This window comes from Hypanus sabinus, chromosome 6 (assembly GCF_030144855.1).
Source record: "Hypanus sabinus isolate sHypSab1 chromosome 6, sHypSab1.hap1, whole genome shotgun sequence".
NCBI lineage: Eukaryota > Metazoa > Chordata > Chondrichthyes > Myliobatiformes > Dasyatidae > Hypanus > Hypanus sabinus.
The window spans coordinates 181,587,463-181,611,530 of record NC_082711.1 but is presented as its reverse complement, the minus strand read 5'-3'; the positions used below and the strand labels follow the sequence as shown (position 1 = coordinate 181,611,530).

The window sequence follows — 24,068 nt, the reverse complement described above, 5'->3', positions numbered from 1 at the left end:
GGGGAGTGAGTGAACGGGGAGAATGGGGAGTGAGTGAACGGGGAGGATTGGGAGTGAGTGAACAGGGAGGATGGGGAGTGTGTGAACGGGGAGGATGGGGGAGTGAGTGAACGGGGAGGGTGAGGGAGTGAGTGAACGGGGAGGGTGAGGGAGTGAGTGAATGGGGAGGGTGAGGGAGTGAGTGAACGGGGAGGGTGAGGGAGTGAGTGAACAGGGAGGATGGGGAGTGCGTGAACGGGGAGGGTGAGGGAGTGAGTGAACGGGGAGGGTGAGGGAGTGAGTGAACGGAGAGGTTGAGGGAGTGAGTGAACGGGGAGGATGGGGAGTGTGTGAACGGGGAGGGGGTAGGGAGGGAGGGTGAGGGAGTGAGTGAACAGGGAGGCTGGCAAAAAGCCAGCATTGTTAGGGAAGGGAAGTCCTATTTCCAGGGTGGACTGGAGCCTCTGTGGATGTTTGATGTGATGCCCTCCTATTGACAGGGGCAGTTTGTAAAGTCCCTGGTGAGAGTGTGGGACTGTGGTTCAGTACTGGGCCAAGTATGAGCTGTTGCACTTGGCTTGATCACTTTACATGTCAGTGAAAAACCCTTAACAACGTCGATATACAGAGGGATCTTGAAGGTGCAGCGTTGACTGAAAGAGGCTACGCGGGTTGCTCAGGTGGTTAAAAAGGCATATAGCATTCTTGTATTTACTAGTCAAGGCTTTGAGTTCAAAAGTTAGCAAGTTATATTGCAGCTTTATAAAACTTGAGTTAGGCTGCTTCTGGAGTGTTGCTGACAGTCTGGTTGCGCCGTTATAGGAAGGATGCTGAGGGAGATGGTGCAGAATACGTATACCAGGATGCTGACTGGATGAGAGGGCATGTACCAAAAGAGGATTCAGTACCGGTGGGGACGGGTCTGTCGCTGTGTGACAACGGGGTACGGTACAGGTGGGGACGGGTCCATCCCAGTATAACACCGGGGTACGGTACCGGTGGGGACGGGTCTGTCGCTGTGTGACAACGGGGTACGGTACCGGTGGGGACGGGTCTGTCGCTGTGTGACAACGGGGTACGGTACCGGTGGGGACGGGTCCGTCACTGTATGACACCGGGGTACGGTACAGGTGGGGACAGGTCTGTCAGTGTATAACACCGGGGTACCGTACCGGTGGGGATGGGTCCGTCACTGTATAACAACGGGGTACGGTACCGGTGGGGACAGGTCTGTCAGTGTATAACACCGGGGTACGGTACCGGTGGGGACGGGTCTGTCAGTGTGTGACACCGGGGTATGGTACCAGTGGGGATGGGTCTGTCACTGTGTGACACCGGGGTTACAGTACCGGTGGGGACGGGTCTGTCACTGTGTGACACCGGGGTACGGTACCGGTGGGGACGGGTCTGTCACTGTATCTGTACAGTACTGTTTCTCTGGGCCCTGCAACACGAGTCACAGGTCTGTGGTTATTGTGGCCACTTGCTGACTCAGTGGGGGAGTGTCGGGCTCGTTGTTTATGACTCAGGCTGTTCTGGCATCTGCTCCTTGGACCCCAGAGGAGGTGTAGTGTGGGGCTTCACTGTCCCCCCCCCCCCACTCAGCCTTACCCTCTGTGTGGCTGTGTTCCTGCTCTCTCACCGTTCCGGGCAAATCCTGCCTTCGTGCAGCGGGTAACCAGGGAGGAAGAGCCTCAACAAGAAGTTGCGACTTGCAAGACGCAGGGGCAGGCTTTGTTCCACGAAGGGGAGCGAGGCAGAGTGGGGTAGGAGGACAAGGAGGGAGAGGTGGAGAGGGAAAGGAGGAGAGGGAGAGGTGCAGGGAGTGTGAAGAGGAAAGGAGTGGAAGAGTATCTCAGAGAGGGAGGGGAAGAGAGAATGGGGGAGGGGAGGTAGGACAGGAAGAAACTGTCCCACGGAGAGGAGAGTGGCAGGGAGGGTAAGAGGAGGGAGGGATGAGAAATTAGGTGGAGGGAGAGGAGAAGAGAGACAAGTTGAGGCTCTTATCCAGAGAGGAGAGGGGCAGGGAGGAGGTGAGTGGGAGAGGTGCCAGGTGCCGTGCCGGGGGTAGAGGAAGAGGGGCAAGGACAAGGACAGGTGTCATCCCAGGGGGTGGGAGAGACCGCTCCCTCACTCCACTCTCAGAGGGGGAAGAGAGAGATTGGTGGAGATTGAAGGGAGAGGGCGAGATCCCAGCCTTGGCCTGCTCTTGAAGCAGGGAGAGAAGGAGAAATCTCACACGCAGTCTCCTCTTGGACGTGGGGAGAGGTGCACCCTTGATCCCCTTTCAGAGGGAGGGGAAAGGGAGAGATCACAGCCTCGGACTACTCTCAGAGGAGGGAACCTTCAGTTTAGTCGGAGGTAGAAAAGAGGGAGAAGTTGCACCCTTGGACTACTGTCAGAGGTGGAGGCACCCCTCGCAACAATGGGTGAGGAGGAGGAGGTGCTTTCATTCTTGGATGAGGTGTTGGAGGGAGCTGATGCCTCGGACCAGGACGAATGCGAGGAGGAGCAAATAGATGATACGGACCTGGGGCTGCAGAAGGTGAGGGTGTAAGAGAGGGAGTCTGTGGGTGAGAAATGCAGATGCCTCTGTGTGTCCTGTGGTGTGATGGTGATGTGGCAAGGGTGACAGAAGTAGTTGTGTTTCCCCAGGGTGCAGAAATGGCAGGGAAATGACTGTTGACCACCCAGGCTGTGGGCACGGTGTGACTGTCTCCCCGGGGTGTGGGGACCGTGAGACTGACCAGTGAGACTGTTTCCCCAGGGTGTGTCGGGTCTGTGAGACTGACCGGTGTGACTGTTTCCCCAGGGTGTGGGGACATTGAGACTGACCAGTGTGACTGTTTCCCCGGGGTGTGGGGACCGTGAGACTGACAGTGAGACTGTCTCCCCAGGGTGTGTCGGGTCTGTGAGACTGACCGCTGTGACTGTTTCCCCAGGGTGTGGGGACATTGAGACTGACCAGTGTGACTGTCTCCCCGGGGTGTGGGGACATTGAGACTGACCGGTGAGACTGTTTCCCCAGGGTGTGGGGACATTGAGACTGACCGGTGAGACTGTTTCCCCAGGGTGTGGGGACATTGAGACTGACCGGTGTGACTGTCTCCCCGGGGTGTGGGGACCGTGAGACTGACCAGTGAGACTGTTTCCCCAGGGTGTGTCGGGTCTGTGAGACTGACCGGTGTGACTGTTTCCCCGGGGTGTGGGGACATTGAGACTGACCAGTGAGACTGTCTCCCCAGGGTGTGGGGACATTGAGACTGACCGGTGAGACTGTCTCCCCGGGGTGTGGGGACCGTGAGACTGACCGGTGTGACTGTTTCCCCAGGGTGTGGGGACCGTGAGACTGACCAGTGTGACTGTTTCCCCAGGGTGTGGGGACATTGAGACTGACCGGTGTGACTGTTTCCCCGGGGTGTGGGGACATTGAGACTGACCGGTGAGACTGTTTCCCCGGGGTGTGGGGACCGTGAGACTGACCAGTGAGACTGTCTCCCCAGGGTGTGGGGACATTGAGACTGACCGGTGTGACTGTTTCCCCGGGGTGTGGGGACCGTGAGACTGACCAGTGTGACTGTTTCCCCAGGGTGTGGGGACCGTGAGACTGACCACTGTGACTGTTTCCCCGGGGTGTGGGGACCGTGAGACTGACCAGTGTGACTGTTTCCCCGGGGTGTGGGGACCGTGAGACTGACCGGTGTGACTGTCTCCCCAGGGTGTGGGGACATTGAGACTGACCGGTGTGACTGTCTCCCCGGGGTGTGGGGACATTGAGACTGACCGGTGAGACTGTTTCCCCAGGGTGTGGGGACATTGAGACTGACCGGTGAGACTGTTTCCCCAGGGTGTGGGGACATTGAGACTGACCGGTGTGACTGTCTCCCCGGGGTGTGGGGACCGTGAGACTGACCGGTGAGACTGTCTCCCCGGGGTGTGGGGACATTGAGACTGACCGGTGAGACTGTTTCCCCAGGGTGTGGGGACATTGAGACTGACCGGTGAGACTGTTTCCCCAGGGTGTGGGGACATTGAGACTGACCGGTGAGACTGTCTCCCCGGGGTGTGGGGACCGTGAGACTGACCGGTGTGACTGTCTCCCCGGGGTGTGGGGACCGTGAGACTGACCGGTGTGACTGTTTCCCCAGGGTGTGGGGACATTGAGACTGACCGGTGAGACTGTCTCCCCAGGGTGTGGGGACATTGAGACTGACCGGTGAGACTGTTTCCCCACGGTGTGGGGACCGTGAGACTGACCGGTGTGACTGTTTCCTCAGGGTGTGGGGACCGTGAGACTGACCGGTGAGACTGTCTCCCCGGGGTGTGGGGACATTGAGACTGACCGGTGAGACTGTCTCCCCAGGGTGTGGGGACATTGAGACTGACCGGTGTGACTGTCTCCCCGGGGTGTGGGGACATTGAGACTGACCGGTGAGACTGTCTCCCCGGGGTGTGGGGACATTGAGACTGACCGGTGTGACTGTCTCCCCGGGGTGTGGGGACATTGAGACTGACCGGTGTGACTGTCTCCCCGGGGTGTGGGGACATTGAGACTGACCGGTGAGACTGTTTCCCCAGGGTGTGGGGACATTGAGACTGACCGGTGAGACTGTCTCCCCACAGTGTGGGGACATTGAGACTGACCGGTGTGACTGTCTCCCCAGGGTGTGGGGACATTGAGACTGACCGGTGTGACTGTCTCCCCAGGGTGTGGGGACATTGAGACTGACCGGTGTGACTGTTTCCCCGGGGTGTGGGGACATTGAGACTGACCAGTGAGACTGTCTCCCCGGGGTGTGGGGACATTGAGACTGACCGGTGTGACTGTCTCCCCGGGGTGTGGGGACATTGAGACTGACCGGTGTGACTGTTTCCCCGGGGTGTGGGGACATTGAGACTGACCGGTGTGACTGTCTCCCCACAGTGTGGGGACATTGAGACTGACCGGTGAGACTGTTTCCCCAGGGTGTGGGGACATTGAGACTGACCGGTGAGACTGTTTCCCCAGGGTGTGGGGACATTGAGACTGACCGGTGAGACTGTCTCCCCAGGGTGTGGGGACATTGAGACTGACCGGTGTGACTGTCTCCCCAGGGTGTGGGGACATTGAGACTGACCGGTGTGACTGTCTCCCCGGGGTGTGGGGACATTGAGACTGACCGGTGTGACTGTCTCCCCAGGGTGTGGGGACATTGAGACTGACCAGTGAGACTGTTTCCCCAGGGTGTGGGGACATTGAGACTGACCAGTGAGACTGTCTCCCCAGGGTGTGGGGACATTGAGACTGACCGGTGTGACTGTCTCCCCGGGGTGTGGGGACATTGAGACTGACCAGTGAGACTGTCTCCCCAGGGTGTGGGGACTGTGAGACTGACCAGTGTGACTGTTTCCCCGGGGTGTGGGGACATTGAGACTGACCAGTGTGACTGTTTCCCCGGGGTGTGGGGACATTGAGACTGACCGGTGTGACTGTCTCCCCGGGGTGTGGGGACATTGAGACTGACCGGTGTGACTGTCTCCCCAGGGTGTGGGGACATTGAGACTGACCGGTGAGACTGTCTCCCCGGGGTGTGGGGACCGTGAGACTGACCGGTGAGACTGTTTCCCCACGGTGTGGGGACATTGAGACTGACCGGTGAGACTGTCTCCCCGGGGTGTGGGGACATTGAGACTGACCAGTGTGACTGTCTCCCCGGGGTGTGGGGACCGTGAGACTGACCGGTGTGACTGTCTCCCCGGGGTGTGGGGACATTGAGACTGACCGGTGAGACTGTTTCCCCACGGTGTGGGGACATTGAGACTGACCGGTGAGACTGTCTCCCCGGGGTGTGGGGACATTGAGACTGACCGGTGTGACTGTCTCCCCAGGGTGTGGGGACATTGAGACTGACCGGTGTGACTGTCTCCCCAGGGTGTGGGGACATTGAGACTGACCGGTGAGACTGTTTCCCCAGGGTGTGGGGACCGTGAGACTGACCGGTGAGACTGTCTCCCCAGGGTGTGGGGACCGTGAGACTGACCGGTGAGACTGTCTCCCCGGGGTGTGGGGACATTGAGACTGACCGGTGAGACTGTCTCCCCGGGGTGTGGGGACATTGAGACTGACCGGTGAGACTGTTTCCCCAGGGTGTGGGGACATTGAGACTGACCAGTGAGACTGTCTCCCCAGGGTGTGGGGACATTGAGACTGACCGGTGAGACTGTCTCCCCACAGTGTGGGGACATTGAGACTGACCGGTGAGACTGTCTCCCCGGGGTGTGGGGACATTGAGACTGACCGGTGAGACTGTCTCCCCGGGGTGTGGGGACATTGAGACTGACCGGTGAGACTGTCTCCCCGGGGTGTGGGGACATTGAGACTGACCGGTGAGACTGTCTCCCCGGGGTGTGGGGACATTGAGACTGACCGGTGAGACTGTCTCCCCAGGGTGTGGGGACCGTGAGACTGACCAGTGAGACTGTCTCCCCGGTGTGTGGAGACATTGAGACTGACCGGTGAGACTGTCTCCCCGGGGTGTGGGGACATTGAGACTGACCGGTGTGACTGTCTCCCCAGGGTGTGGGGACATTGAGACTGACCGGTGAGACTGTCTCCCCGGGGTGTGGGGACCGTGAGACTGACCGGTGAGACTGTCTCCCCAGGGTGTGGGGACCGTGAGACTGACCGGTGAGACTGTCTCCCCACAGTGTGGGGACATTGAGACTGACCGGTGTGACTGTCTCCCCGGGGTGTGGGGACATTGAGACTGACCGGTGAGACTGTCTCCCCGGGGTGTGGGGACCGAGAGACTGACCGGTGAGACTGTCTCCCCAGGGTGTGGGGACATTGAGACTGACCGGTGTGACTGTCTCCCCGGGGTGTGGGGACCGTGAGACTGACCGGTGTGACTGTCTCCCCAGGGTGTGGGGACATTGAGACTGACCGGTGAGACTGTTTCCCCACGGTGTGGGGACATTGGGACTGACCGGTGAGACTGTCTCCCCAGGGTGTGGGGACATTGAGACTGACCAGTGTGACTGTCTCCCCGGGGTGTGGGGACATTGAGACTGACCGGTGTGACTGTCTCCCCAGGGTGTGGGGACCGTGAGACTGACCGGTGTGACTGTCTCCCCAGGGTGTGGGGACATTGAGACTGACCGGTGAGACTGTCTCCCCACGGTGTGGGGACATTGAGACTGACCAGTGTGACTGTTTCCCCGGGGTGTGGGGACCGTGAGACTGACCGGTGTGACTGTCTCCCCAGGGTGTGGGGACATTGAGACTGACCGGTGAGACTGTCTCCCCAAGGTGTGGGGACATTGAGACTGACCGGTGAGACTGTCTCCCCAGGGTGTGGGGACATTGAGACTGACCGGTGAGACTGTCTCCCCGGGGTGTGGGGACATTGAGACTGACCGGTGAGACTGTTTCCCCAGGGTGTGGGGACATTGAGACTGACCGGTGTGACTGTTTCCTCAGGGTGTGGGGACCGTGAGACTGACCGGTGTGACTGTTTCCCCAGGGTGTGGGGACATTGAGACTGACCGGTGAGACTGTCTCCCCAGGGTGTGGGGACCGTGAGACTGACCGGTGAGACTGTTTCCCCGGGGTGTGGGACATTGAGACTGACCGGTGTGACTGTCTCCCCAGGGTGTGGGGACCGTGAGACTGACCGGTGTAACAATTTTCCCCAGGGTGTGGGGACATTGAGACTGACCGGTGAGACTGTTTCCCCAGGGTGTGGGGAGATTGAGACTGACCAGTGTGACTGTCTCCCCGGGGTGTGGGGACTGTGAGACTGACCGGTGTGACTGTCTCCCCAGGGTGTGGGGACTGTGAGACTGACCGGTGTGACTGTCTCCCCAGGGTGTGGGGACATTGAGACTGACCGGTGTGACTGTCTCCCCAGGGTGTGGGGACCGTGAGACTGACAGGTGTGACTGTCTCCCCGGGGTGTGGGGACTGTGAGACTGACCGGTGTGACTGTCTCCCCGGGGTGTGGGGACATTGAGACTGACCGGTGAGACTGTCTCCCCAGGGTGTGGGGACATTGAGACTGACCGGTGAGACTGTTTCCCCAGGGTGTGGGGACATTGAGACTGACCGGTGTGACTGTCTCCCCGGGGTGTGGGGACCGTGAGACTGACCGGTGTGACTGTCTCCCCAGGGTGTGGGGACATTGAGACTGACCGGTGAGACTGTTTCCCCACGGTGTGGGGACATTGGGACTGACCGGTGAGACTGTCTCCCCAGGGTGTGGGGACATTGAGACTGACCGGTGAGACTGTCTCCCCACAGTGTGGGGACATTGAGACTGACCGGTGTGACTGTCTCCCCGGGGTGTGGGGACATTGAGACTGACCGGTGAGACTGTCTCCCCGGGGTGTGGGGACCGTGAGACTGACCGGTGTGACTGTCTCCCCGGGGTGTGGGGACATTGAGACTGACCGGTGAGACTGTCTCCCCGGGTTGTGGGGACCGTGAGACTGACCGGTGTGACTGTCTCCCCAGGGTGTGGGGACATTGAGACTGACCGGTGAGACTGTCTCCTCAGGGTGTGGGGACTGTGAGACTGACCGGTGTGACTGTCTCCCCGGGGTGTGGGGACCGTGAGACTGACCGGTGTAACAATTTTCCCCAGGGTGTGGGGACATTGAGACTGACCAGTGTGACTGTCTCCCCAGGGTGTGGGGACTGTGAGACTGACTGGTGAGACTGTCTCCTCAGGGTGTGGGGACCGTGAGACTGACCGGTGTGACTGTCTCCTCAGGGTGTGGGGACCGTGAGACTGACCAATGTGACTGTTTCCTCAGGGTGTGTCGGGTCCGGAGAAGCGACTGGAGATGAGAAGTTTGGTTCTGTCAGGCGTTCTTACCAGTGAGGAGCTCTACCTCAACCAGCTGGAGGCCCTACTACTGGTATGGATGGAGGGTGTGGCCATCTCACTGTGGTTTCTGGGTCTCAAGTGAGGGACTGTATTCTCACGGGCAGGAGTTGTTAGGGGCTGTGGTCTCACTCAGTGTGGTCCACCTCCCCCTACCCCTATCCCCATGTCACCTTGTTCATCTCCCTCCCCTCCCCACCCCAATCTCCCCCCAAAACCCCTCTTTACTGGGCATCTCTGGCAATAAGTACTCATGTTTGAGTACTGTTGGGGGGGACAGCCTACCTGGTGGAAGTGACAGTGGCCGAGCCTCTGGCACAGAGGACGGCCCTGTAGCTCAGAAGGGTAGGGTTAGAAGAAAGAGGTCCATAGTAATAGGGGACTCAATAGTCAGGGGCTCAGACAGGTGTTTCTGTGGAGGTGACTGGGAGTCCCGGATGGTAATTTGCCTCCCTGGTGCCAGGGTTCAGGACGTTTCTGATCGAGTCCAAGATATCCTGAAGTGGGAGGGTGAGGAGCCAGAGGTCGTGGTACATGTAGGTACCAATGACATAGGAAGGAAAGGGGAAGAGGTCCTGAAACGTGAGTATAGGGAGTTAGGAAGGCAGTTAAGAAGAAGGATCGCAAAGGTAATAATCTCGGGATTACTGCCTGTGCCACGCGACAGTGAGAGTAGGAATAGAATTAGGTGGAGGATGAATGCGTGGCTGTGGGATTGGAGCAGGGGGCAGGGATTCGTTTCTGGATCATTGGGACCTCTTCTGGGGCAGGAGTGACCTGTTCAAGAAGGACGGGTTACACTTGAATCGTGGGGGGACCAATATCCTAGCGGGGAGGTTTGCTAGGGCTACAGGGCAGACTTTAAACTAGTAAGATGGGGGGGCGGGAGACTATTTGAGGAGACTATGGGAGAAGAGGTTAGTTCACCAGTGGAGCAAGTAAATAGACAGTGTGTGAGGGAGGAAAGGCAGGTGACGGAGAAGGGATGCGCTCAGCCCGAAGATGTAGGGGAGAAGAAAGAAAAGGATAATAAATTTGAATGCATTGTTAGGGATGGAAAGAGAGGAGGAGATGGAGAGTATCTTAAATGTATCTATTTTAATGCTAGGAGCATTATAAGAAAGGTGGATGAGCTTAAAGCGTGGATTGATACCTGGAATTATGATGTTGTAGCTATTAGTGAAACATGGTTGCAGGAAGGGTGTGATTGGCAACTAAATATTCCTGGATTTAGTTGCTTCAGGTGTGATAGAGTAGGAGGGGCCAGAGGAGGAGGTGTTGCATTGCTTGTCCGAGAAAATCTTATGGCGGTGCTTTGGAAGGATAGATTAGAGAGCTCCTCTAGGGAGGCCATTTGGGTGGAATTGAAGAATGGGAAAGGTGCAGTAACACTGATAGGAGTGTATTATAGGCCACCTGATGGGGCGCGTGAGTTGGAAGAGCAAATGTGTAAGGAGATAGCAGATATTTGTAGTAAACACAAGGTGGTGATTGTGGGAGATTTTAATTTTCCACACGTAGACTGGGAAGCTCATTCTGTAAAAGGGCTGGATGGTTTAGAGTTTGTGAAATGTGTGCAGGATAGTTTTTTGCAACAATACATAGAAGTACCGACTAGAGATGGGGCAGTGTTGGATCTCCTGTTAGGGAATGCGATAGGTCAGCTGACAGATGTATGTGTTGGGGAGCACTTCGGGTCCAGTGATCACAATGGCATTAGCTTCAATATAATTATGGAGAAGGACAGGACAGGACCTAGAGTTGAGATTTTTGATTGGAGAAAGGCTAACTTTGAGGAGATGCGAAGGGATTTAGAAAGAGTGGATTGGGTCAAGTTGTTTTATGAGAAGGATGTAATAGAGAAATGGAGGTCATTTAAGGGTGAAATTATGGGGATACAGAATCTTTATGTTCCTGTTAGGGTGAAAGGAAAGGTTAAAGGTTTGAGAGCACCATGGTTTTCAAGGGATATTAGAAATTTGGTTCAGAAAAAGAGGGATGTCTACAATAGATATAGGCAGCATGGAGTAAAGGAATTGCTCGAGGAATATAAAGAATGTAAAAGGAATCTTAAGAAAGAGATTAGAAAAGCTAAAAGAAGATACGAGGTTGGTTTAGCAAATAAGGTGAAAGTAAATCCGAAAGGTTTCTACAGTTATATTAAAAGCAAGAGGATAGTGAGGGATAAAATTGGCCCCTTAGAGAATCAGAGTGGTCAGCTATATGTGGAACTGAAGGAGATGGGAGAGATTTTGAATGATTTCTTCTCTTCGGTATTCACTAAGGAGAAGGATATTGAATTGTCTAAGGTGTGGGAAACAAGTAAGGAAGTTATGGAACCTATGACAATTAAAGAGGTGGAGGTACTGGCGCTTTTAAGAAATTTAAAAGTGGATAAATCTCCGGGTCCTGACAGGATATTCCCCAGGACCTTGAGGGAAGTTTGTGTAGAAATAGCAGGAGCTCTGACGGAGATCTTTAATATGTCATTAGAAACGGGGATTGTGCCGGAGGATTGGCGTATTGCTCATGTGGTTCCATTGTTTAAAAAGGGTTCTAGAAGGAAGCCTAGCAATTATAGACCTGTCAGTTTGACATCAGTGGTGGGTAAATTAATGGAAAGTATTCTTAGAGATGGTATTTATAATTATCTGGATAGACGGGATCTGATTAGAAGTAACCAGCATGAATTTGTGCGTGGAAGGTCATGTTTGACAAACCTTATTGAATTTTTTGAAGAAGTTACGAGGAATGTTGACGAGGGTAAGGCAGTGGATGTAGTCTATATGGACTTCAGCAAAGCCTTTGACAAAGTTACACATGGAAGGTTAGTTAAGAAGGTTCAGTCGTTAGGTATTAATGCTGGAGTAATAAAATGGATTCAACAGTGGCTAGATGGGAGATGCCAGAGAGTAGTGGTGGATAATTGTTTATCGGGATGGAGGCCAGTGACTAGCGGGGTGCCTCAGGGATCTGTTTTGGGCCCAATGTTGTTTGTAATATACATAAATGATCTGGATGATGGGGTGGTAAATTGGATTAGTAAGTATGCCGATGATACTAAGGTAGGAGGTGTTGTGGATAATGAGGTGGATTTTCAAAGCTCGCAGGGAGATTTATGCCGGTTAGAAGAATGGGCTGAACGTTGGCAGATGGAGTTTAATGCTGAGAAGTGTGAGGTTCTACATTTTGGCAGGAATAATCCAAATAGAACATACAGAGTAAATGGTAGGGCATTGAGGAATGCAGAGGAACAGAGAGATCTAGGAATAACTGTGCATAGTTCCCTGAAGGTGGAGTCTCATGTAGATAGGGTGGTGAAGAGGGCTTTTGGAACGCTGGCCTTTATAAATCAAAGCATTGAGTACAGAAGTTGGGATGTAATGCTAAAGTTGTACAAGGCATTGGTAAGGCCAAATTTGGAATATTGTGTGCAGTTCTGGTCACCGAATTATAGGAAAGATATCAATAAATTAGAGAGAGTGCAGAGACGATTTACTAGGATGTTACCTGGGTTTCAGCAATTAAGTTACAGAGAAAGGTTGAACAAGTTAGGTCTCTATTCATTGGAGCGTAGAAGGTTGAGGGGGGATATGATCGAGGTATTTAAAATTTTGAGAGGGATAGATAGAGTTGACGTGAACAGGCTGTTTCCATTGAGAGTAGGGGAGATTCAAACTAGAGGACATGATTTGAGATTTAGGGGGCAGAAGTTTAAGGGAAACACGAGGGGGTATTTCTTTACTCAAAGAGTGATAGCTGTGTGGAATGAGCTTCCTGTAGAAGTAGTAGAGGCCAGTTCAGTTGTGTCATTTAAGGTAAAATTGGATAGGTATATTGACAGGAAAGGAGTGGAGGGTTATGGGCTGAGTGCGGGTAGGTGGGACTAGGTGAGATTAAGGGTTCGGCACGGACTAGGAGGGCCAAGATGGCCTGTTTCCGTGCTGTGATTGTTATATGGTTATATGTTATATGGTTATATGTGGCTCATTGCCCCCTCACTGACAGCCACTGGACCTAGCAGTGGGAAAACCATTGTTTTCAGAATCCGTATGTCTAAGGTTGATATGACTTGAGTCCCAGCAAAATCGTGAGGTTGGGATGTTTCACCCACCCAAACCTCGCTTTGTGTGAACACTGCGTAACTTACTGCTCCCATGTAATCACCCATCGGCAAGAAATAACAGAACGTACAGTGCATGCAATTATAAAGAAAACATATTTATGAATGTTAGCTTATCCAAACAGTATTAAAATAAAGAAAGATAAAAACAAAAGGGCCCATCATAATTAACAGTCACATGTGCACAGGTTGAAGCTCAAATCTTCCAAAAGCCAGTGTGTCCAACGTACTCATGGCGTCAGCTCCTATTCACCGATCCCCGGTAGAAATTCCCCTTTCGGGTTCCTTTGAATCGTGCATTCCTGCCGGTTCAAATCATTCAGCCAGTCCTCTCCAGCTTCTTTCCCCATCCTCCGCCGAAAAAGACCTCAACCCACCTCAGTGTCTGTCACAAAACCTCTCCCCAGCAATCTCTAGAACCTTCTCCCAATTCCACCCTCCTGACTGGATGAGACAACATTCTTAAGCATCCCTTATCTTTAACGGTAAACCAAACACTACCAGCAGAATGCACAGAAATACCCAACAACATTAGCAGTAAATTCTTTACCAGGGCATTACAATCTTCTCCCACCAAAAATAGCATTGTCCTCATCATTAATAACAGTTTTCAAAGGAAGTTCATGATGTCAGGACCTCCAATCCATTTGTAAGTGGTAGAGATGTATCTCACTAGAGGGATAGGCACAACACTCTGTTCCCCAGTACCACATAGGCCAACATATCCAGGGGTCTCCTCACTCATCTTATCATTCACTTCTTCAGTCTCAGACACTTCTTGGTGGGGTCGTTCCTGCCTACTTGGTGAAGCCCCCTATCCATTATTCATCCATTCCAGCAATTCAGGCCCCTCTGTCACTTGACTGAGCTCAGCTTCATTCCCAGTTACTTTGGAGCCTATTTACCCCCCCCCCCCCACCCCAGTGTGGGGAGGTTCAGGAATTTCTTCATCAATTATTGGGGAGTTTGCATAAGGTAACATATACCACACCCCCAATTCCTCGTTCTCTGAGTCCACACAGCTTACAACAGTTATGTCTCTTTCAGGTCTCTCCACTGATTGTCTTTCTGTTCTCCCGCTTCAGCACAGAGCCCTTCTTCTAGGTGTAAGGTCCATGTCGAGCTCTGGGTCAACACATATCTCTTGTCCTCGAGGTAAAAGGTGGTTTTGATAGACCCATTTCCATCTTCTGGCTTCACCCAAAAAACTGGCACATTTGGCATCTGACTCTCCACTACCTAAGGCATAACCACCCATCAGTCAGCCAACTTGTGCTTCCCTGGTAGGCCCAAATTCCTTATTAGAACTCTGTCTGCAGCCATCAGTTGGGAGAACCTAATCTTTTGATCATATCTCCTCTTGTTTCCTTAATCCTGCTTGGTAGCAGAGAGCACTGCTAGTTTGTAAGCCACTTGCAATTCCTTTTTCATGTCAGATACATACATAAGATTGGTCTTCTGTTTCAAGTCCCAAAACAGAGGTCTACAGGCAATCTCTCTTTGTATCCAAACATCAGATAATATGGTGAGTATCTCGTAGCTCCATTCTGTGTACAGTTGTAACAGTGGGCCAAATGCTCAATATGCTGACTCCATTTGCTCTTCTTGCTGATATCCAGGGTTCTGAGCATGTCTAGCAATGTCCAGTTGAATCTCTTGGGCTGGAGATCACCCTGAGGCTGATAAGGTGTTGTCCTCAATTTTTCAACTCCAAGCATGCCTAGTAACTCATGTATCAGCATACTCTCAAAATCCCTTCCCTGATCGCTGTTTTGGAAGGCCATGATGAACTAAATGCTTTTCACATAACACTTTGGCCATGGTGGTTGCTCTCTGATCCTTTATAGGGAAGGCTTGAGCATACCTGGTGTTGTGATCAATAATAACCAAGACATTTACAGTGTTGCTGAAATCAGGCTCTATGGAGAGGAAATCCATACATACTAGATCAAGTGGCCTGCACTCTGCAATGGGATAAAGGAGCAGCTCTCGTAGGCAGCATCTTCTGAAAACATTGAATGCACAGTTCTCTTTGATCTCAGGCTTCATTCAGGGCCAGTAGAACCAAATTCAAACCAATCCACAGGTCTTGTCAAACCCCAAATGACCTGAGTGATCATGAAGTGATTTCAATGCAATCCTCTGATACTTCTCTGGCAGAAACAGCTGAGAATGCCAAGGCCTGTCTGGACCCAGTACAGAACCTGGTTCCTCAACTCCCATTTTCTTCCATTCTCTCAGCAGGGTGTTTTGTCTTTTCAATTTGTGCCATATCCCCTTTTGCAACAGCTGACCAAGTGGTACCTATACAAGAGTCATCTCACTGAGCAGTGTCCACTTCCCCAGGACTCAGTGCAGGCAACTACTTCACATTCAGAGTGGTCAAGTTGCAATAAACTTGTGGAATGGCGCAACCAGAAGCTCCCACGTGATCCACAACTCTATTCTGCCCTTGCCTCGCTCTGATTTCCCCGTGGCAGAAAACAGGCACTCTAGGTGCAAGAATGCCCTCCCACTCTCTCCATTTCCGGCCCTTCGTGCGCATGGAGGGACAATACATCCGCATCAATGTACTGGCTGCCTGGCCAGCACTTTAGGCTAAAATCATAGGCAGACAACACCGCCAACCACTGATGCCTGTGGCATCTGTTTTCATCGAGGTCTGGATAATGGATTGTTGTCAGTCCTCACTTTGAACTTGGCACCAGGTAGATAACCACTATCCACTACAGCCATTTCAACACCAGAACTCCAATTTGTTCATGGGGTAGTTTCGCTCAGACTCCGGGTGACAAAAGTGGCAGGCTTCAACCTTTACCCTGATCCTGATACAGAATGCCCCTTAAGCCCTCTCGGCTGGCATCTGTATGCAGTACATACAGCAACACAGGTGTTTTCTTCAGCACCTCCTTTAGCAACCAAAAGATTTCTTCATATTTTGCATCCCATCTTGCTCCAAAGGGCTCTGAAGGGCGACGATAAACTTCACCATCTTTTCTTTTCGTCCTCCTTCCTTTCTTCCCTAAAGGAGAGTAACTACACAGAATCTGATTCAAAGAGCGACTCAGTTTGGAGAAGTCCCTCACGAACCTCCGATAGTACCCACAGAATCCAAGGAACGAGCGCAGAGCTGTCACATTCTTGGGCTTTGGCCATGTGGTCACTGCCTCTACCTTTGGATCTGTACTTACTTCATACCATGAGACTATGTGCCAACTTCGGTGACAGACATCTTGCAGAACTGGCACTTGTCTAGTGACAGATTTAACCCTCAGCTTTCAGACGGTTTTGCACCGTCAGTTGCCTCATCTCATGCTCTTCCAGGGTGGACCTAAACACTGTGAGATCATCCAGGTACACCAGTAGCTCAAGCAAGTTCATATCCCCAACAGTCTCCATGACACGCTGGAAAGGAGCTGGTGCTCCTGATATTGCCTGGGGCCTCCTTTCAAACTGAAAGAATCCAAGAGGACATACGAATGCCGTCTTCTCCTTGTCAGTCTCACTCATGGGGGTCTGATAGTACCCACTCCTTAGGTCCAGCACACTGAAGCACTTCACTCAGGCAGGCCAGCGTGACCTCAATTTGCAGAACAGTCTACTGGTCAGGGACTGTACGTCGGTTCAGTGTCTGATAGTCAATACACATTCGTTCCTTTCCATTCTTCTTCCTCACCACCCCTATGAGAGGCGCATAAGGGACTCCTTGACTCAGTGATAATCCCAACTTCCTTCAGCTACAACAGATGCTGCCAAACATCCTCCACATCAGCCAGTGCTATTCACTGAGCCCTTTCTCTGAAAGGGGTGTCTTCTTTCACTCAGATTGTGTGGTGAGTACTCTTGGAACAAACCACATCAAATTCGTCAGTAGAGAAGACAAGCAACACACACACAAAATGCTGGAGGAACTCCGCAGACCAGGCAGCATCTATGGAAAAGAGTACAGTCGACATTTTGGGCTGAGACCTTTCATCAGGTCTGGAGAAAGAAAGATGAGAAGTCAGAGAAACACAAGGTGATGGGTGAAACTGGTGGGGAGAGGGGTGAACTTAAGACCTGGGAAGTTGGTTGGTGAAAGGCTTCAGTGGGTGATAAGTTGATGGAGAAGATCTTGAGAGGCAAGATTTATGAATATTTGGAGAGGTATAATACAATTAGGAATAGTCAGCATGGTTTTGTCAAGGGCAGTTCGTGCCTCACGAGCCTGATTGAACTTTTTGAGGATGTGACTAAACACATTGATGAAGGAAGAGCAGTAGATGTAATGTATGTGGATTTCAGCAAGGCATTTGATAAGGTACTCCATGCAAGGCTCATTGAGAAAGTAAGGAGGCATGGGATCCAAGGGGACATTGCTTTGTGGATCCAGAACTGGCTTGCCCACAGAAGGCAAAGAGTGGTTGTAGACGGGTCATATTCTGCATGAAGGTCAGTCACCAGTGGAGTGCCTCAGGGATCTGATCTGGGACCCCTACTCTTTGTGATTTTTTTTTAATGACCTGGATGAAGAAGTGGAGGGTTGGGTTAGTAAATTTGCTGATAACGTAAAGGTTGGGTTTATTGTGGATAGTGTGAAGGGCTGTCAGAGGTTACAGTGGGACATTGATAGGATGCAAAACTGGGCTGAGAAGTGGCAGATGGAATTCAAGCCAGATAAGTGTGAAGTGCTTCATTTTGGTAGGTCAAATATGATGGCAGAATATAGTACTAATCGTAAGACTCTTCACAGTGTGAAGGATCAGAGAGATCTTGGGGTTCGAGTCCATAGGACACTCAAAGCTGCTACGCAAGTTGACTCTGTGGTTAAGAAAGCATACGGTGCATTGACCTTCATCAATCATGGGTTTAAGAGCCAAGAGGTAATACTGCAGCTATAAAGGACCCTGGTCAGACCCCACCTGGAGTATTGTGCTCAGTTCTGGTCACCTCACTATAGGAAGAACATGGAAACCATAGAAAGGGTGCAGAGGAGATTTACAAAGATGTTGCCTGGATTAGGGAATGTGCATTATGAGAATAGGTTGCGAGAACTCGGCCTTTTCTCCTTGGAGCAACGGAGGATAAGAGGTGACCTGCTAGAGGTGTACAAAATAATGAGAGGCATTGATTGTGTGGATAGTCAGAGGCTTTTCCCCAGGGCTGAATTGACTAGCACTAGAAGGCACAGTCTGAAGGTGCTTGGAAGTAGGTAAAGAGGCGATGTCAGGAGTAAGTGAGTGAGTGAGTCCGTGGAATGGGCTGTCGGCGGCGGTGCTGGAGGTAGAAACAAAAGGGTCTTTTAAGAGACTCCTGGTTGGCTACATGGACCTTAGAAGAATAGAGGGCTAAGGTTCAGCACAACTTTGTGGGTGAAGACCCTGTATAGTGCTGTAGGTTTTCTATGTTTCTAAGAGATACAGGGCTGGAGAAGGGGGTATCTAATAGAGGATAGAAGGTCATGGAAAAAGGAAAAGTGGGGGAGGAACACTATAGGAAGGTGATGGTCAGGCAAGGTGATAAAGTGAGAGAGGGAAAAGGGGATGGGGACTGGGGAAGGGGGGGAAGGGGCAATTACCGGAAGTTTGAGAAATCAATGTTCATGCCATCAGGTTGGAGGTTACCCAGACAGAAAATACAGGGTTGTTCCCCCAACCTCATTGCGATAGTAAGGATAGTATGGATCGGAATGGGAAGAGGGATTAAAATGAGTGGCCACTGGGAGATCCCGCTTTTCCTGGTGGACACAGCATAGGTGCTCAGCAATGTGGTCTCGCAATCTATTTTGGGTGTCACCGAAATACAGGAGGCCACACTGGGAGCACTGGACACAATATCTGACCCCAACAGACTCACAGCTGAAGTGTCACCTCACCTGGAAGGACTGTTTGGAGCCCCAAATGGTAGTGAGGGAGGTGGTATAGCACTTATTCTACTTGCAAGGGTATGTGCCAGGAGGGAGATGAGTGGGGAGGGACGAATGGATGAGGGAGTGGTGTAGGGTACGATCCCTGTGGGGGGAGAGAAAGATGTGCTTGGTAGTGGGATCCCATTGGAGATTGAGGAGACGTGTGCTGGATGCGGAGGCTGGTGGGGTGGTAGGTGAGGACAAGAGGAACCCTATCCCTGGGAGGGTGGGATGAGAGCAGACACGCATGAAATAGAAGAGATGCGGATGAAGGCAGTGTTGATGGTGGAGGAATGGAAGCCCTTTCTTTGAAGAAGGACATCTCCTTCGTTCTGGAATGAAAAGCCTCATCCTGAGAACCTGTCAGTCTTCTTTTCCAACCTCCAGGTACCAGGGAGTGACCATAGTCAAATGATTTGATGTCAACTGTCCTGATCCAGAAGATGGTCTCTCTCTCCTGCTTTTCACACAGGGAAACTAGACATAACAGTCTCTAGAAAAAGGTGTGCCATTGGCATCCCCCGCCTGAGGGTGACCACCCTCTCCGAGGTGTCCCTGACACTCACTGTCATCCTGATCACCTGTAGAACCAAAGGCTTCTGCAGTTCGGGCCTCACCAGTACCCCAGCGGGTAAACATGACTCCTCTTTGTGATCTTCCACAGCATCCACCAGGAGGGCCTCGGCATCAGGCATTCTGGGAAATTTGGGGTTTCTCGTCAGTCTCGCTACTTCCCCAGGCCGTGACACAATAGATTGGAGGGGGTGTACCGCGCAGTTCCTCGTTTGTGCTCATCATCCAGTCCAGGATGGGCTTGCATTTTCTGAAAAGCAGCTCTAAAGACAGGGTGAATGTACGTCTTTCAGAAAGATCTCTCCAATTCTCTCCCTGCAGGCTCCCACTAGCCTCCTCACAATAGGAGTATTTGTCCCCACAAGAATTGAAGCTTCACCAACATCTGTAATGAATAATCTGTAATGAATTCTCTACAGACCAACATTAACATATCAAGGACCTCAGCTACTCCCACACACCTGCCTCTGAAACCTCCAGTTTCAACGACAAGTAGCCATCAAACGGGTAGTCATCTGTACTAAGACCCCAGATCTTTAGCGCACTGAGTGGCATCAATGGTAAATGTGTCAAATACCGGTTGTAGAATGATCTATAGAGAGTAACCTGAGAACCCGTATCAATATGGCTGTAGCATCCGTGGGATACTCTGGAGCTTGGGCCCGCTAAGCCTTCAGGAGTAGTGTTTTGCTCTTTCATATTTTCCTTGATACATTGATCCGTGGATTCCTGACTTCCCCTTCTATTTCAATAACTGTTGCTTCACTTTCCAAAGGTTTTCATGTCCTTCTCACCACAGTTGTAACCATCAATACCAGTCGCTCCCCATCTCAAGGACCCTGTTCAACAGCAGCCCTTTACTGTGAGACCTGTATTGTATGTTACAACTGTGGTGAGGGGGAACAATACAGGGGGCCTGCTTAGCATGTCCCATCAGTGGGTCTGACTACCTATTGACCTTGTCATGCTTGGTGACGATATCGAGCGAGATATCTCGGCTCTCAATTCTTTCACGAAGTCCTGTAAAACCCCTGCCTGTGTGACATCAGGGGTCACTTCAGCAACAGAGGCAACTACCGAGGATTGTTCCTTGCTGACAGAGGCCTCCAACTCCTCCATTGCTTTTTCCTCCTCTCCTACTTCTCTGATCAGCTCAACAAGCAAGGGAGGGGGACACATCTTACAAGACATTGAGAGGCTGAAAGCAATCATGTCACGTGACCCTAACCCTTCGCCACTTGGTTCATCCTTAATTGATTCATATCAGCCTGGGGAATGGCCCCTTTACGCTGTAAGCAAAGCAGTTGTCTTTCTAGCTGAAAAATGTGGGCAGAAAGTTTCTCCCCCTTCTCCTGAAACATGCTTCTAAACCTCACCATAAGCTCCATTGCCAAAAAATGCAATATGTGGATTGCTGGTCCCTTGCTAACAGCACTTGTATTTAGCCTGCGGAAGCAGCAGAGGTTCTCTGTCTTTAAGGGCGTCACTGCCTCAGCAGCTGGACATTTTAGGCTCTCTACCAGTCGCTGTCTTTCCACATTATCAGAGCACATCATACAGCATCTGAGATGTCTGTTCCACCCAAGTCTCATATTCCTTCTCCCACTCAGGGTTGGCTTCCCTCCTGAGAACATTCTCAGCCTAAGATAACTTTGACTCTGCCAGTGCACTTTGCCATTTATCGACCAGGGACATAATTGGCAATACCAATTCAGAACTTTTACCCTTTGCTGGAGGACTCATTAGACCTTAGACATAAGACAACTCCTTCCTCTCATTCTGCAGAAACAAGAACAGCTTGTCTTTAAAGTTTCTGCCCTCAGCTACAGGAAACTCAGCTTCCAATTTGGCACCCTTGCCTACCCTTCTCTCTCCTCTGAAAGTGTGGATGGCCCGTGGCATCTCCCAGGACCCCAGTGGTAACGGGCAGATCCACTCCCATTAAGTCATGGCTGGTCTGAACTGAGACATCTTTGCCCACCATTTGGTCAAACTGTCTTTCCATGAATGCAACTTCCCCTAGTTCTTTAATGGTACTTAAAACCCTAAATAACAATTCATCTGGGCTGCAGATATCCACCCCACTCAGAACGCAAGTATTCATTACAGATGATCTCTTTGAATTGCACCAACGCCTAATCCCTGCGTCGTTCGTAACTACATATCTTAATCGCTTTCTTGGTCAAAAGTTTAACACAGGCTTAAACAGAAAGCCACTTAATCAGTTCTTAGAGAAATTACACAGTATTCAACAAGCTCAGTCTGGGATGATAGCCCCCACAATGAAACCCGTTTACTGGGCGTCTCTAGAGATATGGATCGTTGGTCCCTTACTAACAGCCACCAGACTCAGCGATGAGAAAACCCTTATCAGACTTTGTATGTCTAGGATATGACCTGGCTGCTACCAAATCTGTGAGGTTGCAATATCTTGCCCCTCCAAACCCTGCTTTGTGTGAACACTAACTCACTGTTCCCACTTAATTGTCCTGTGGCAAGACATAACAGACCGTAATCTGAATACAGTTATAAGGAAAGCATATTTATGAATGTTAGTTTAACCAAACAGTTATTAAAGAAAAAGAAAAAAAAAACAAAAGGGCCCATCATAATTAAACTGTCAAACGTGCACAGGTTGGAGCTCAAATCTCCAATGTAATCACGGCGCTAACTCCTATTCACCGATCCCCAGTACAGTCCCCCTCAAGCTCCATCAGATTGCGCATTCACACCAGGTCGAATCCAACAGCCAGTTCTCTCAAGCTTCTTCTGTCTCCGTTGCACCTCCCCCCCCCCAAAAAAAAGACCTCGACCCATCTCAATGTCTGTCACAAAAGCTCTCCCCTAGTTTTCTCTAGAACCTTCTCCCAGTTTCACCATCCTGATTGGATGACACAACATTCCTAAGTTCCCTTATCTTTGACTAACCCAAACACTACCAGCAGAACACACAGTTTATACAGAAAACCATGAAATGAAATACCCTAAAACATTAGCAGTAAAATCTTTACCTGGGCATTACACCCATCTCTTCATCCCCCTTTCCCCCCTCCACCCTTGCCCTTCTCCCCATCTCCCCCTTCTTGCCTCCCTATCTCCCCTCATGCTAACCTTTCAAGCCCTACTCTCATTCTTGACCCATATCCAGATCTTTCCTGATACCCTCACCCATTACTGCCTGGCATGGAGGGGATGGGGGTGGGCACTTGGCAGAGGTAGGCGGGAGACGGGCAGGGTGAATGGGGTGGGCGCTCGGCAGAGGTGGGTGGGAGTCGGGTAGGCGGTGGGCACTTGGCAGAGGTGGACGGGAGACGGGCAGGGGTGAATGGGGTGGGAGCTGGGCAGGAGGGAGAGTTCAGACCATCTAACCCGCAGCACTCTGGACCCCCTGTAGCCACTGAAGCCACTGAAGGCAGCAGCCACCACGTCACAGCCTGTCCTAACCCACCAGCAGATCGACACCATTTTCTATAGGGTCACCGAGATCCACCAGGTCCACCAACAATTCACGGACGGACTGAGGGCTCACATCCAGCATTGGGATGCCCACCCCACCGTGGGACAACTCTTCCACACTCTGGTGAGTCTGAATTACACCTGGTGGCAGGACAAAGAGGCAAGGGGCTGTGGAGAGAGAGAGAGAGAGAGAGCCAGTGAGAAGGAGAGGCGGGAGGGATGGAGAGGCAGAGAAGGGTGTCAGAGAGATGGGGGAACATAGAGGCGGGGGGAATGGAGAGGCAAGGGGAGGAGGTGGGAGTGGGGGAATTGAAAGGGAGAGATGGGCAATAAGGGGAGGAGACAGAGGAAGAGGCAATCTAGGGGAGGGGACAAGGAATAAGGAGGACAGAGGGAGGGGTGTGGAGACACTGGGTGGGGTGAGAGGAAGGTAGAAGGTGTGTGGGCAGTGGGGAGGATGGGTGTATGAGGGAAGGCTACAGTGAAAGCTCAGGGATCAGAACTGTATCGATGGTGGGTGGGGTGGATTTGGGTTTATTGTATCTGGTGTAACTAATATACCTCCTCATCCCCCTCCTCACCCCTTCTCACCTCCCACCTCACCCCTCCTCACCTCCCACCTCACCCCTTCTCACCTCCCACCTCACCCCTCCTCACCTCCCACCTCACCCCTCCTCACCTCCCACCTCACCCCTTCTCATCCCCCTCCTCACCCCTCCTCACCTCCCACCTCTCTCTGGGCCCGCTGCCCAGGCCGAGAGTCTGGGTGTGTACAAGGAGTTTGTCGACAATTACAAGTTGGCCATCGAGATGGTGGAGCATTGCAGTTCAGCCAACAACAACTTCAGGAAGATCTCTGAGGTCAGAGTTCAGCTTTCAAAACTGTGGAGCTGTTTGGGGGGGTGGGGGTTGGTGAGGGGTCCTACCTCGCGAGCAGTTGGGGGGTGTCATTTGGTGGTGAACGTCTCCTATGTCCCCCTCCAGGACATCAAGGTCAAAAGCTGCAAAGATCCGAAGGAAACCTCCACCTCTGTCACACTGGAAGGTAGGATAGTGCTGACCCAGACCTTGACCCCTCTTGCCCTCACCCCAGACCCGCCCTAACCTCACCCCAGACCGCCCTCGCCTCACCCCGGACTGCCCCCATCGTCATCCTTGTCCCCGCCCTGGACTGCCCTGACACACC

General features: G+C 52.0%; 1 protein-coding gene across 2 annotated transcripts in view; it reads left to right on the top strand.

Moving 5' to 3' along the window:
- abr (ABR activator of RhoGEF and GTPase) overlaps positions 1-24,068 on the top strand; it is a 79,399-nt gene that overhangs the window by 25,740 nt on the left and 29,591 nt on the right. Inside the window, exons 3-6 of one of the 2 annotated variants that reach the window (XM_059973753.1) lie at positions 8,773-8,877; positions 22,821-23,006; positions 23,636-23,743; positions 23,867-23,927. In XM_059973753.1, the coding sequence (XP_059829736.1) occupies positions 8,773-8,877; positions 22,821-23,006; positions 23,636-23,743; positions 23,867-23,927 (460 nt within the window). The remainder of the gene's footprint in view (positions 1-8,772; positions 8,878-22,820; positions 23,007-23,635; positions 23,744-23,866; positions 23,928-24,068) is intronic. The other variant, XM_059973754.1, reaches the window with a different exon arrangement.